The sequence below is a fragment of the Protobothrops mucrosquamatus genome, unplaced genomic scaffold (assembly GCF_001527695.2).
Source record: "Protobothrops mucrosquamatus isolate PMUCROS unplaced genomic scaffold, P.Mucros_1.0 scaffold5035, whole genome shotgun sequence".
NCBI lineage: Eukaryota > Metazoa > Chordata > Lepidosauria > Squamata > Viperidae > Protobothrops > Protobothrops mucrosquamatus.
In genome coordinates this window covers 5,545-19,599 of record NW_015390912.1, presented here as the reverse complement: position 1 = coordinate 19,599, position 14,055 = coordinate 5,545, and the positions used below count along the sequence as shown (strand labels likewise).

General features: G+C 38.9%; 1 protein-coding gene across 1 annotated transcript; it reads left to right on the top strand.

The window, feature by feature from the left end:
- Positions 1 to 775: 775 nt before the first annotated feature.
- LOC107299504 (ephrin type-A receptor 5-like) lies at positions 776 to 1,584 on the top strand (the record flags this gene model as incomplete). Its single annotated transcript, XM_015828861.1, has 2 exons — positions 776 to 784; positions 921 to 1,584. Coding segments are annotated over exons 1-2 (673 nt in total), but the record flags the coding sequence as incomplete, so codon positions are not given.
- Between the last annotated feature and the right edge of the window lie 12,471 nt (positions 1,585 to 14,055).

Here is a 14,055-nt window from a genome sequence, read left to right as displayed (position 1 = left end):
TATTGTTTGATTGATCAAAGAATAAATAGCCTAATGTCAAGGGCTGAACATTTCCACTCTTCTTTGTCTTAGGTCTGCTTTGAGATCTGATATAACCTGTTGTCTTGAGGAGAGGGCTAAGTATACAGGGATTCAATAGTTTGTGATTGTGCATAGATGTGCACATATATCCATGTATTTTTTTCCTTAGAGGAAAGATGGAGCAGAATTAAAAGAGATAGTTTAAGTGTAACTGGGAGAAATTATAAGAATGGTAAGCATGCAAGTGGAAGATAAGTGAAAAGAAATTCTAATAGTTTGGAGGGATTTCATATCAAGTGGCAGTAGTAATATTGCTACATGCATTTAAAGTTACTGAATCATCTGCATCTATATGAATTGGACCATTTAATCAGGAACCATTTCCTGTTAAAATTTAACTGATAGAAAAAATAGGAGTAGGTAGAAGAGATGGAAGAAATGTTCTTCAATTTAGTAGACAAAAATAAAATAGGCAATCAAAATGCAGACATTTTTGAATCATTCTCAGAGCTGGAAAATAAGTGGCACATGAATACAGTTTGTCTAATTTGCTTCTTGGTGGACCATCTTGTAATATTCATGTTTTTAAGATTCTCAGATTAAAGCATTTTAACTGGATATAAATAGCATTTTACTTTTCACAAAAATCTAACATATCAATAATAAGAAAACAAAGCTTAGGGAGGACAGTGTAAAATCTATTCTTAAGCTGCTATGGACAACTTGTGGAGAACAAAAATCAGTATTTAAGGGTATGGATAAGGTTTGGTACTTTTACTTTAATTTTTTTATTACTACTTCATTCTATACTATTAGATCTAAAATTGTGGATGTTTGCAATCTGATTTTTAAAACTGTTTTTTTTCCTGTTTCTTTCTCCCTTTTCCTTCTTTGTCTAGTGGGAAGAAATTGGTGAGGTGGATGAAAATTATGCACCAATCCACACATATCAAGTATGTAGAGTGATGGAACAGAGTCAGAATAATTGGCTTTTGACAAGCTGGATCTCTAACAAAGGAGCCTCTCGGATATTCATTGAACTAAAATTTACCCTTAGAGACTGTAACAGCCTTCCAGGAGGTCTTGGAACTTGCAAAGAGACTTTTAATATGTACTATTTTGAATCTGATTATGAAGATGGGAGGAATGTGAAAGAAAATCAATACATCAAGATTGATACCATTGCAGCAGATGAGAGTTTTACAGAATTAGATCTTGGAGATAGAGTTATGAAGCTAAATACAGAGGTGAGAGATGTTGGACCTCTGACCAAAAAGGGATTTTACCTTGCTTTCCAGGATGTGGGGGCCTGCATTGCACTGGTATCTGTTTGGGTCTATTATAAAAAGTGCCCTCTGGTGATTCGAAACCTTGCCATCTTTCCTGACACCATCACTGGAGCGGATTCTTCACAGCTACTAGAAGTCTTAGGGTCATGCGTGAACAATTCAATGACTGATGAACCTCCAAGGATGCATTGCAGTGCTGAAGGGGAATGGCTGGTGCCAATTGGAAAATGCATGTGTAAGGCAGGATATGAGGAGAAGAACAACACCTGCCAGGGTAAGGATTTTATGCCAGAAATAGTTTTATTGATCTGTTTGGAAAATAAATATCAATGCTAATGTATGTATGTGTGTATGCATATGTGTACATACAAACACACACATACAGAATGAGAACATCTTACTAGTATAATGAAGGATGGCAGCCTAATTGTTTCTCACATAAATATGCTTTCTTACAATGCCATTGATTGCTACCTCTAACAAATGGGTGACTCAGCCCCACTTACGCAGCTTATAAAGCTATTATCTGCCACTTAGCTCATTAAACTGCATCTGGGAAGGATGGAGCAAAGTAATATTCCAGATTAAATTGTGCATGTGATGTCTATGCTCCCTTTCTTTTTTTGCTCAGTTTTGCTCCCTTTCTTACATGACTATAAAGGGTTTATAGTGGCCGATGTGGTCCTAAATCCGTAAAGAACCTATCGTCTATTTTTGAGTGGAGGCATTTTAATAATTGAGACACCATAGTACAAATGTAATGATGTAGACAATGTACATATATCTGCAAAACTGTCCTAACTTGTTTTATAATTCAGAATTATACATACTATGTCTAAAATAACTTCTAATCAATTTGCAAATATATATTCCAATTGGTACTATGTACTTTGTGTACATAGGATTAGCACTATGTATTGTGAAATATGTTCTAACTGCAAAATAGAGTATAGAAATGGATGAATGCAGTAAAATATAGATGTGACTTTTATAATTTGCAGGCAAGCAGCAGTATACCCCTTTAAAATCTTCCTGCCTTTACTGATGTGGTAGATATGCAGACATCAATATAAATTTAAAGACAGCTATTGTATCATGATATAAAAATTTAAATTTATGGACACTGGGCTTCAGACTTCTGTAACTTAATGTATTCTACTATCACCGAAGCGATCTCCAACTTTATTAACTCTGGATAAAAATATGGCCCAGAGTTGGATTATGAATTATTTATGGGTATCATCATGTTTATAATTGTAATTTTCACAGGATGAACAAATCTTTGTAGCCTTTGTATAATTAAGGGTTTAGGAACATTACATTATTTTCAAAATAGTATTTTATATAATGGCATGCAGGGCACGGCAAGGCAAGGCAAGGCAAGGCAAGCCAAGCTGTATTGTCATTTTTCACTATGAGCACATTGGCTCACATTAAAAATGATATCCAATCACTGTCCATTTTGAATACATAGCGGAAAAAGGCAACTTGAGAGTTCACAAGGTTGATGCTATCTGGAACAAAACTGTGCTTGAATCTGGATGTTCTGCTTCAGATACCACGAAGCCTCCTCCTTCACAGGTTGTGAAGAGGATGTGTAGCATCCCAGACAATACTGCAGACTTTGCTCAAGCATCACTTGCTATGTCCTGGGTAGAAGGAAATGAACTGCTAATAATCTTTTCTGCCATCCTCACCACTTTCTGCACTGCTTTCCTGCCTGAAGCAGTAATGCTTCCAAACCAGACAGTAATGCAATGTGACAGGATTGTCCCTCTGTAGAAAGTGGTAAGGATAGGGGAAGGAAGATGTGTTTTTCTCATGCAACACAGAAAATGCAGGTGTTGCTTTGCCTGCTTCACCAGTGTCTTGCTGTTGAGCGACCAAGCTAGTCTACTAGTTAGTTGCACACCCAGAAACTTGATGCTGCTAACTACCTCCACAGGGAAATTATTAATACACAAAAGTGTATGGTTGTGCCTGCTTTTTCTGAAATTGACAATAATCTCTTTAGTTTTTCCTATGTTTAAAACGAAGCTGTTACACCAGTTCACCAAACCCTCTACTTCCTTGTAGTAAGCACCCTTATTGTCATCTTCAATAAGGCGTACTACTGTTGTATCATCTGCATATGTCAAAATATGGTTGGTGGCAAACCTGGCCCAATAGTCATGGGTCAACAGGATGAACAACAGCTGAGGAGAACCTGTGCTCAAGAAAATGGTGTTAGAAATATTAGTCCTAATTCGCATATACTGGAGCCTGTCAATAAGGAAATCAATAATCCAGTTGCACAAAGGAGTGTTGAAGCCTAAAAGGGCCAGTTTGTCTACTAGATGCTGAGGAATGATTGTATTAAATGCCAAACTGAAGTCAATAAACAGCATTCACATATGAGTGTTTCTTTCCTATAAGTGCACCAAGCTCAAATGGAGAACAGAAGAAATAGCATCCTCTGGAGAGCAATATGGACAGTAGGCAAACTGAAGGGAGTCAAATGCTGGAGGGAGGCTGGATGAAATAGCATTATGATGCTTCATGTGTTAAACATTAAAAAGTTCATGAACATTCATATTGGGTTTTTTGCAGAAAAATCAATTTATTAATGGTGAATTATCTCCAAGTTGCTCTGTTACATGTAAATTATCTTCTGTAATTAAAAAAAAGAAAAGAAAGCTGATAAATGCCAGAAAAATTTGGGGAATTCATAGTCACAAATTGAGATTTATCAGCTACACCAAAAGAGATGATGAAGAGGATATAAAATATAAGCACTAACATTTTTACCAGGTTAGATTTTTTAAAATCTTTTTTAAATAAATAGTGTTGAAATTCTTGCTAATCCTCATGAAGATATGGCAGCAATTATAGTCTGTTTTGGCTAAAGCTGTTAAGTGATAGTGATGTGCTCAATCCATCATTTTGTTGGCAGTGCATTTGGAACAGGAAACTGGGCAAACTCTATGATTCAAGTCAGTACATGTGGCATGGAGCAAATCTCGTTATATGATTACCTCTATTTTTTAACAAAGCAGGTCATCATAGTACGGTTGCTTAATTAAGAGAAAAAATGTATTTGTGCTGGTTTTCCATCACAATCCACTTGTATTAGTATAACTTGTAAATCTATTTAAACTAGCAATGAACTGTTATTAATATAAGGAAGTACTAGTAATTATCGATATAATTTGTCTATTTTTAATAGAAATTAAATGTAGTTTCTATATTGGGGCCTGTGTTCTTCAACATCTTCATAAATGATCTAGATGAGGGGATAGAGGGGGAGCTCATGAAATTTTCAGACAACACCAAGCTGAGAGGAATTGCTAACACTCTGAAAGATAGACTCAAGATTTAGAAAGATCTTGACAGACTTGAGTATTGGGCCCTATCCAACAAGATGTAGTTCAGTGGTGAGAATAGTCAGGCCCTGAATGTAGACTAGAAAAACCAAATGCCCAGGTGTAGAATAGGCAATATCTGGCTCAACTATATAGTAGTTGAGTAGTAACTGCGTGAGGGACCTAGGTGTCCTGGTGGATCACCTCTTATATATGAGCCAGTAATATTCTGCAGCTGCCTAGAAAGCAACTGCCAAAAAAGCACACCTTGGCGACAGCAGCAGAGAGCATCAAGATCATGAGACATGATTGTACCACTTTATATTGAACTACTGAGGCTACACTTGGAATACTGCATCCAGTTCTGGTCACCGTAATACAAGCAGATGTTGAGACCCTAGAAAGGATGCAGAGAAAATCAACAAATATGATAAGGAGTCTGAAGGCTAAATTGTACAATAAAAGTTTGAGGGAATTATGTTTAGCCTAAAGAAGAGAACAATATTTAGCCTAAAGAAGAGAACAATTAGGGGTGACATGATAGCTGTCTTCCAGTATTTGAAGGGCTGTACAGAGAAGAGAGGGTTGACTTATTCATCAAAGCACCTGGATAAGGAGAAGAAGCAAGGGTGGAAGCTCGTTAAAGAGAAATCCAACCTAGAAGTAAGGAAAATTTCCTGACAGTGGGAACAGTTAATTCATGAACAGCTTTCCTTTTGAAGTTATGGGTGCTCATCACTGGAGGTTTTCAAGAAATGATTGGGCAGCCATTTGTCTGAGATAGTTTAGGGTCTTCTGTCTTCAGCAGGGGCTGGGCTATGAAGACTCTAAGATCCTTTTCAGCCTTATGATTCTACTCTACTCCATTCCACTCCAATCCACTCCACTCTATTCCCCATCCCGCATTCCCCATTCCTATTCTTGCCTATGCCTATGCCTATTCTATACTGTATTCTATATTCTCTACAGTAGTCCTCGACTTACGACCATAATTGAGCCCAAAATTTCTGTTGCTCAGCGAGACATTTGTTAAGTGAGTTTTGTCCCATTTTATGATTTTTCTTGCCACAGTTGTTAAGTGAATCACTGCGCTTGTAAATTAGTAATATGATTGTTAAGTGAATCTGGATTCCCCATTGACTTTGCTTGTCAGAAGGTTGCAAAAAGCTGATCATGGGACTCATAAATATCATAAATAAATAAAATAAAAAATAAGAGTCAATTGCCAAGCACCTGAATTTTGATCACATGACCATGGGGATGCTGTAATGGTTATACAGTAAATGTGAAAAATGATATAAGTCACTTTTTTCAGTGATGCTGTAACTTCGAACGGTCACTAAATGAACTATTGTAAGTTGAGAACTACCTGTATTCTCTCCCTCTCCCACTCTATCTCTCTCCCTATTCTAGACTTAACATTAGAATCAATTTCTTTGTAATCTAATTCCCTGATTATTGTTCTGTCTTCTGTAAGGACTTTGCATAATTCTTTTTTCCTTGCAAATTTCTCTTATCTAGGTTTAATATATACAGTGTCTTCACCTCCTTGCCCTAGTTTTCTTTTCTGCATATCATTTATTAGTTCCTTAGTGTAGTCTGAATAAGAAAGAATAAAGAGAGTTACTTGCCTTAATCTTGACATTTTGCTTCTATTGACGCAGCCTAGGATTGCATTCATTCTTTCTGCAATTGCCTCTCACTTTGGGTTCATATTCACTTTGTGATCACTAAGATCTTGAAATCTCTTTTGTAGGTTGGTTGGTTATTTATTTATTTATCAAACTTGTATCCTGTATCCTGTAATCACAGGAATATTCTTACATGGTAAGAATATGCAATGGAGTATGAAACGTTGACATAGGACAAATGAATCCTCCACACAGTGCATGGCATCAGACCCCAAAAGGCCTCTGGTAAAGCTCTGTCTTCGTCTATTTCTGGAAGATGGACGGTGTCAGAAATGGACAAATTTCCACATTGATGGAAGGATTTACAAATATCTACAATGAAATAATGAATGGTGAAGTTGATGGCATTGGTGGACATAGCAAAATTGACAATTTTGAGAAGAGAAAGGATTTTGACCAATTTTATATCTAGTTGAAAACTACTTTTGGATATTTTGCAATAAATTGAAAGAAATGTTGATTTTGGGATTTGATAATTGGCATTATATGATATAGAAATAATGTAGACAAATGTAAGCCTTAGAATAAGTAAGATGTATTTTTATTCAAAGAAGACCAGAAGCCATTCTTTTTTCTATTTTTCTTTTTCTTTTTGCACTTCTATCTTCTTTTTCTCTAAATTATTTTCTTTTTCTTAAACCTATCTTCAAAAACAAGAAAATATTCTGTTAACTACAACTTGGTCAGCTTGATGTTGATACTGAGCAAAATTCTAGCACAGATCATTAATGAGTTAGTTTACAAGCATTTAGAAAGCAATGCATTGCTTGGCATAAGCCAATATATATTTATCAAGGTTAAGTCATGCCAAAACACTCGATCTATGTTTTTGATCAATTGAGCAGTTTAGTTAACCATGAGAATGCAAGGAACATGGTGTATTTTATTTCAACAAAGCATTTCAAACAGATTCCCTTAAGATCCCATTGTAGAAGATAACAAAAAGTGAGCTGGATTCTGATATTATTAGATGAATGCAGAGCTTGTTGAACAATCATACTCAGTAAATATATAACAATGGTTCCTTGTCAAATTGGAATAGCAATAGCATTTAGAAAGTTTTCAATACTGTGTTTAGGAGGCTGGGGACAGGTGAGTCTTGGCCTGGGCTAGGCTTCCAACCCTGAGGGACCTCATGCTCCATTTAACGACTTGAATATTTGTTTAACAATTGCATTGTGGAGAGCAGGCTGGGGGGGGGCGATTGTTAAGTGAAACACTTAATTTAAGAACTGTTGCAACATGTGACCATAATAGGCAGGCACGTAGTCTCAAGCCTTGCTTAGCTTTATACAGTGCTTTTTTTTCTTAAAAAAAATAAGGTGCCGGAACTCACACACATCATACAACCCGCCTTGCCTACCCTACAAGGTTCCATCCAAAAAAGGTGCCGGAACTCCGTTCTGGGCGTTCTATGAGAAAAAAAGCCCTGGCTTTATATATATCAGTGGTGGCGAACCTATGGCACGTGTGCCAGAGGTGGCACTTGGAGCCCTCTCTGTGGGCACATGTTCCTTTGCCCCAGCCCCACCTCCCCCCGCGGCCCCCTCCTCACCAGCAGCCCCCCTGGAGGAGAGTCGCCCCCAGACACAGCCCGCATGGAGCAGCGCAGCCAAGGACATAGCCGGGCAGCAGGGACAAGACTCCGCCCTCATGCCCCATAGCGTGCAGATGATGCTGTGGGGTGTGGGCAGAGGGCGTGGCTGCCATGGCGCTGCAGGGCTGCCTGGACGATCTGCGGACCATGGAGGCGGTACATGCCCTGTGGGTGGGCGGGGCAGGGGGCAGGTGGGGGCGGAGCAGGCAGGGTGGGAGGCGGAGCGGGGACAGGGGAGCGGTTTTTGGGCACTCGGTCTCTAAAAGGTTCGCCATCACTGATATATATTGTACTTCCACTGTCTTAACAAGGCAGCTCTTGAATGTAAAATTAAACAGACCTGTTAAATCAATTATTGCAGTATATAAACTCTCAATTTATATACTTGAAAGATAATAATTGCTCACATTTCTTTCTTTTTTTAAAACAAATTTTATTGGTTTTTTAATTCTTAATACAAAGTGCTCGAGACACACCATGGTGCTGGGGTAATCAAAAATCCAAAAACAAAACATATGTAAGTAACTCAATCAATACATCAAATATTCCCTCTCTATTTCCCTAAAATAGCTTATATATTTAAAATAGTCTATTTCTAACAAATTTCTATTAATCCTAAACCTGTTTTAGAGCTTTATGCAATTACAAAACCATAATCAAATTTAATTTTAAATACACACATTATCAATTCAGATATCCCTTCCAAATATATCCTAATTCTTTAATTTCATCATAAATCTTGTTTATTCCTTCTTCCACTAATATCTCCCAGTTAAGATAAAATATTGATCTATCCTATACATATCTAATCCATCAATCAATCGATTTTTTTAAGCTAACAAAATAATATCAACCTTAAATCATTTGGGTCCCTTGGACAAGATTCTGATTTCATCCAATTAATTATCAAACCTAATATCATCCATATTATCAAACAAAACACATCACCTTATTAGAATCACATTCAATTAATTATTAATTCAATCCCGATCTAGAACATCTCTTCATTTTTCTTCATTCCATTATATAATAATTTTCATACAATAATCACCCATTTTTTCTTATTTCTACTCAAAAACTTAATCCTTAAATCAATCCATAGTTCTAAAATGCCTTATATCCAATATATATAATTTTAAATTTCTCTTTTTAGTCTTATTCTAGGCTTTTTTTTCTGCCAAGCAGGTTTCCACAACAATGCTTCCCTTTCAGCCGGTAGGTCTCTCTTTGTTGCTTGTGATGCCATTTGACGCAGTAATAAGCTTCCTTGGAGGAGTGGCGAAAGAAGCAATCTTCCAATATTAGCTACTAATACAATTCGAAAAAGCATTTTTTCTGTATCCCAAAATAACTGAAAATAGAGTGTAGTCTTTAAATTTTTTTTGTTCTCAATGCCTCTCTTCCCACATATACAGAAGCTGCTTTTTCCAAACGGGGAAATAATTTCAACCAAGTTTTTACAGGCAAAAAAAAAAACCAAGTAGGGGAAAGAGAGAGGCTAAAAGGGTCTCACCCGGATCCTCCGTGCTGGGTCTAATATCGCTTAGCTGTAATTGTGACCGGCTGGTGCAGCAGGATAATCGGCCATCTTGCAGGACGATCGTTACTCCGTCGGCCCTAAGGAAATAGCTGGAGCCGTGAGAGAAGCTGCCGCTCTCCCGCAGTCACCAGCAAGCCTCCTTCTCGGTGGTCGCCCCTCCAGGGCGACTTTCGACCCACTAGGGGGTCTACCGATGCAGAAAACCCAGCCAGACTGGAGACGAGTCCCCAGACGCGACCGGCGTCACCGCGTACCGGAATTTCTATGTCTATACCTCCACCATAGCTAGTGTTCATAGGAGCAAATTTACTATTCCACGATTCCTGTACTTTACTATGAGAAAACAAGTACAGTGGGGATGGAATGAAATTTGTTGCAAAAAAGGGATTAAGTATAATATTTAAACATTAGGTCTTTTATTCAGTTTCATACAAGGAACAAACTACTGCCTATTTTTATGGTTTGGGGATAGAGAGTGAAGCAAGGTACGGGGATGTGTTGAACTAAGAACAAAAGCTATAATACTGTAATAATCCAATCTCTATTGAACTGTAACAGTGATAATCCAATCTTCACTGCAGTGTGCTTGTGTGTTGTGCATCATTGTGTGTTGTGGATTTTGATTGTAATTTCATAGGTAGCAATTTAATTTGGGCATTCCATCTATGAAACAGAAACAGGCTTGGCTATCATATCTTTAAAAGATTCGAAACTTTAACCTATAAAAGTTTACATTATAACAAATATTATATTCTAGCTTTAAAACCCTTTATGACATGGGTCCAGGATATCTGCCTGTCCCATTTGCTCTGACAGAATAGATTTGTTGTGAACCCCATTGTCTAGAAGAAGAGCCTTTCTTGCCATGGCTCCCACCCTTTTGAGCCCCTTGAGGGAGACCTAAAGGAGTAATAGTAGTAGTAGTAGTAGTAGTAGTAGTAGTAGTCCTGGCTGCTGAGAGAGACTGACCACCACCCCATCACATGACCTGTCTGGTGAGAGAGACTGACCACCACCGCATCACGTGTCCCAGCCAAGCAGAGGTGCATAAGTGAGGGACCACAGTGGACTGGCAGCCAGCCCAAGAGGGCCAGGAGAACCTGGACTCCAGTGGCCCTTTTGGGGGTAGCGCTATACTATTTACAATAATTATTTATTTATTTAATAGATTGTTATCCTGCCTTTATTATTTTTATAATAATTCAAAGCGGTCAATATATCTAATAATCCTTCTTCTTCCCCCCGCCCCCACAATAACAACCCTGTGTGGTGGATTAGTCTGAGGGAGAGTGATTTGCTGAAGGTCACCAAGCTAGATGTTATGCCTGAAAAGGACTATAATTCACTGCTGATTTCTAAGTCAGCAACTTAATCAGTACTCCAAACCACTCCAATATTTTAATAAATATTGTTTTAAAAAACCCTTAATTCTTGAGACTAGTTGAAGTTTTGAAGTTTTATAGGAAAGATGCTACTTCAAAATATTTAGCAAAATTGATTGTTGCTCCTATAATGGAAGAAAATCAGTGGCCAGAAAAGGTAAAGTCATAACCTTATATTGTGTTTTAATGCTGTTTGGAACATATCCTGAAACAATCTATGATCTATTTGTTAGTACTCTGGTATGTGGGTGTAGGTCTCTGTGTGTCTGTGTATACACATATATTCATACAGATAAAAACATAAATTCTTTAAATCAATGCTTCCTAAACTTTTTCCTTTATTAACCCGCCCAAAAAAACTTATGAAAAATCCTTATTTAAATGTCCTTGTGGTGATTCAGTAATGGGTTTGTGTGTCATTGCCAAAAACAACCCCCCCACACTTTTACTCAATTTTGAGTATTTTATCCAAGTTTGGAAGACACTACTTTAAATGATTACATTTTAATTGAATTATAGTAATCTGAAGCCCAGAATCTACCCATGTTAGTAATAGAAGGAAGATTGCACCCTAAGGTATTGTACAAAAACAGGTCAAGTTAAAGGTTTAAAAGAGACTGTTTTAATTTGTTCTGCTGGGATTTAATTGCGTAGCTTGGAAAAACATTGATGGAAAAATGCTGTACATGGAAAGTACTGTATTTAGAAATAGTACCAACGGAAACTTTAGTTGTCATTAATACTTTGGATGCATTTTTCCTATCTAAATGGAAATGATGGGAAAAATAGTGTATTTTTTTAAATATCATGACCTGAAGTTCCTAATTACCTTTAATTATGTACTTTCCATAACATCCTTATCCAATTTGCTGCATTGTTGTCTGTTGCATTTCTACAGAAAAATACCTTACCTTCAGCAAAAGGAATAGAATGAATTGTGATTGTGGAGTTTAGCATTCTAAACTGCAATGTGGTGACATAGTGGTTAAAATGCATATTGCAGGCTAATTCTGCCGACTGCCAGCACTTCAGTTCTCACCAGCTCAATGTTGACTCTGTCTTTCATCCTTCGGAGATGGGTAAAATGAGGACCCAGGTTGTTGGGAGCTACTGTATGTGCTGATGTGTAAACCGCTTAGAGAGGACTGTAAAGCTCTGTGAAGTGATATATAAGTCTAAGTGCTATTGCTGTTCTAGGTCTAACACAACAAAGGCTCCCAAGAATCTTTTGCTCTGAATATAAAAAAATAGGTTTTAAATTATAGAGAGAAATGTGCCAATCATGTGTATTAAAAAAGGAACAAATTCTACACGCTTTGCTTATTATGATCTGATTTATGTATCTTCATAAAATAGGGCTTGACACATTTGAAGCAAAACCTGTTCATCAGATTAATTTGTTGAAAGATTAATTTTAGAAGGTTAAAATTGCCTAACTTGATTCTCTAAAAATGAGTGTGATTTTGTTTCCTGTTATCTGTTTTTCCTCCCATAGCTTTCTCTAACATAGGGGCTGGTGGCTCAGTAGCTTAATGATGGTGGAGATAGTCTTTTTTCTAGTGATTCGAGTCCTAACATTGCATGGCAGGGTGAGCTCCCATCACTTGTCTTAGCTTCTACCCACCTAGCAATTCGAAAGCATGTTTTATGTGAGTAGATAAAGAGACAGTATTTTGGTGGGGAGACATGTTGGTGCTCCATGCAGTCAGGTTCCTGCTGACTCTGAACCTTCCTAATTGCAATGCCACTTATGAGATGGCTTTGGAAAGGGAGGGGGGCTTGAACTGGTCTATACCCACATACTGCAAGGAGGTGAAATTGAAGAGTGGCTAACATCTGGCAAAATCTACCTAATAATGAAAGATCCAGGAAAAGAAGCAGTACCATGTGAAATTGGATGACCCACACAACAAGATTTGGGAAGAGCTGGGTTTGGTTGGCCCTTGAGGACTGTGAGGAAGCTTGGGAGGGGCTGGGCATGCAGAGGAGCTGAGGAAGGGTTGGGGCCAAAAAAGATATCTGCAGGCTGTGCTTTCTGACTTGCTTTTCCCTCTTCTAGAGTGCCCCTTCAATCCTGTATGGTTGGCACACCTGGAAGAGAGTATGGGAGCCCTAACAGCACTTTTGCCTTCCTTGGGGCAAAGGAGCAGTTCCAACCAGAGAGTTGTGCTGCGTCCCCTCCCCACCCCTGTGTTTAGGATCGCACAAGTGACACCTGGCCCTTTCAGCTCAGCCATCCCTGGCAAGGAAATGCATGGCTCCTGGAAAAGATGGGGTTTGGAGGGTTTGCAGGCTGCTGGAAGGGGCCAGAAGGCTAAAGCCATGGGCTGGAGAAGGCATGGCATGAAAGGTCTCAGTCGTGCACGGGGAGATGGTGCTCTTCTTGAGAAGAGCTAACCCTGCTGGGCTAGGAGGAACCTGGAGCCTGCAAGGAGAGGAGAAAGGCACTGCAAAAGTGTCCCTAGAGCCCCTGAGGTATGGAAGGACCTGCCAGTGCTAGTACGTGGCAGCTCCTCTGGGAAGGTTTCTAAGTCACTGCCTGGACTGGGTTTGAGCCATCCTCTGGGCAGCCATTAAATCACCAGAACGCCAATATTAGAGAGAAGTCTCCCCAAAAGCTGAATGTCTCTGTAATCTTAGGTGGTGTAGGCAGCCACAGTTGCTGCCCATGCTTTGGGCTAAAGGGTAACTGTTGAAGGGCCAATCTGTACCTAGCTAAGCCTCTGTCTGAATTCTGAACATCTGCAGAGGCGACAAGGTGAGGAGGGAAAAGAGATACTTTTATTGGGGCTTGCCCATTCCCCTCCACCCCAGTCTGCTCCCTTCTGTCTCCCAGTTTATGGGGCAGCTCGTGGGGTGGAGATACCTCTCAACCCACAAGAAAAGAGGGGGGAAGGCAGAGTGAGGAGAGGAAAGTAAGGAGCCCTGTCCCTAGAGCTCTTTGGATAGCTCAGAAGCTGGGCACAGAACATGGATTAAGCACCAGGGAGCTTTCTTCCTTCTCCCCTCCCTTTCTGCCTGGCTTATACACTTTTCTCTTTCCTTTGATTAAGTGGAAGGGAAGCGAAGTGAAAAGGAAGTTGTTTTTTACCCCCTTTTCCCCCACTCTGCCCTCCACCAGGGTAACTTTCCTGACACCACACAGATGCGCATCCACCCATCCACCCACTTCCCATTTAGAAACTTGGCACATG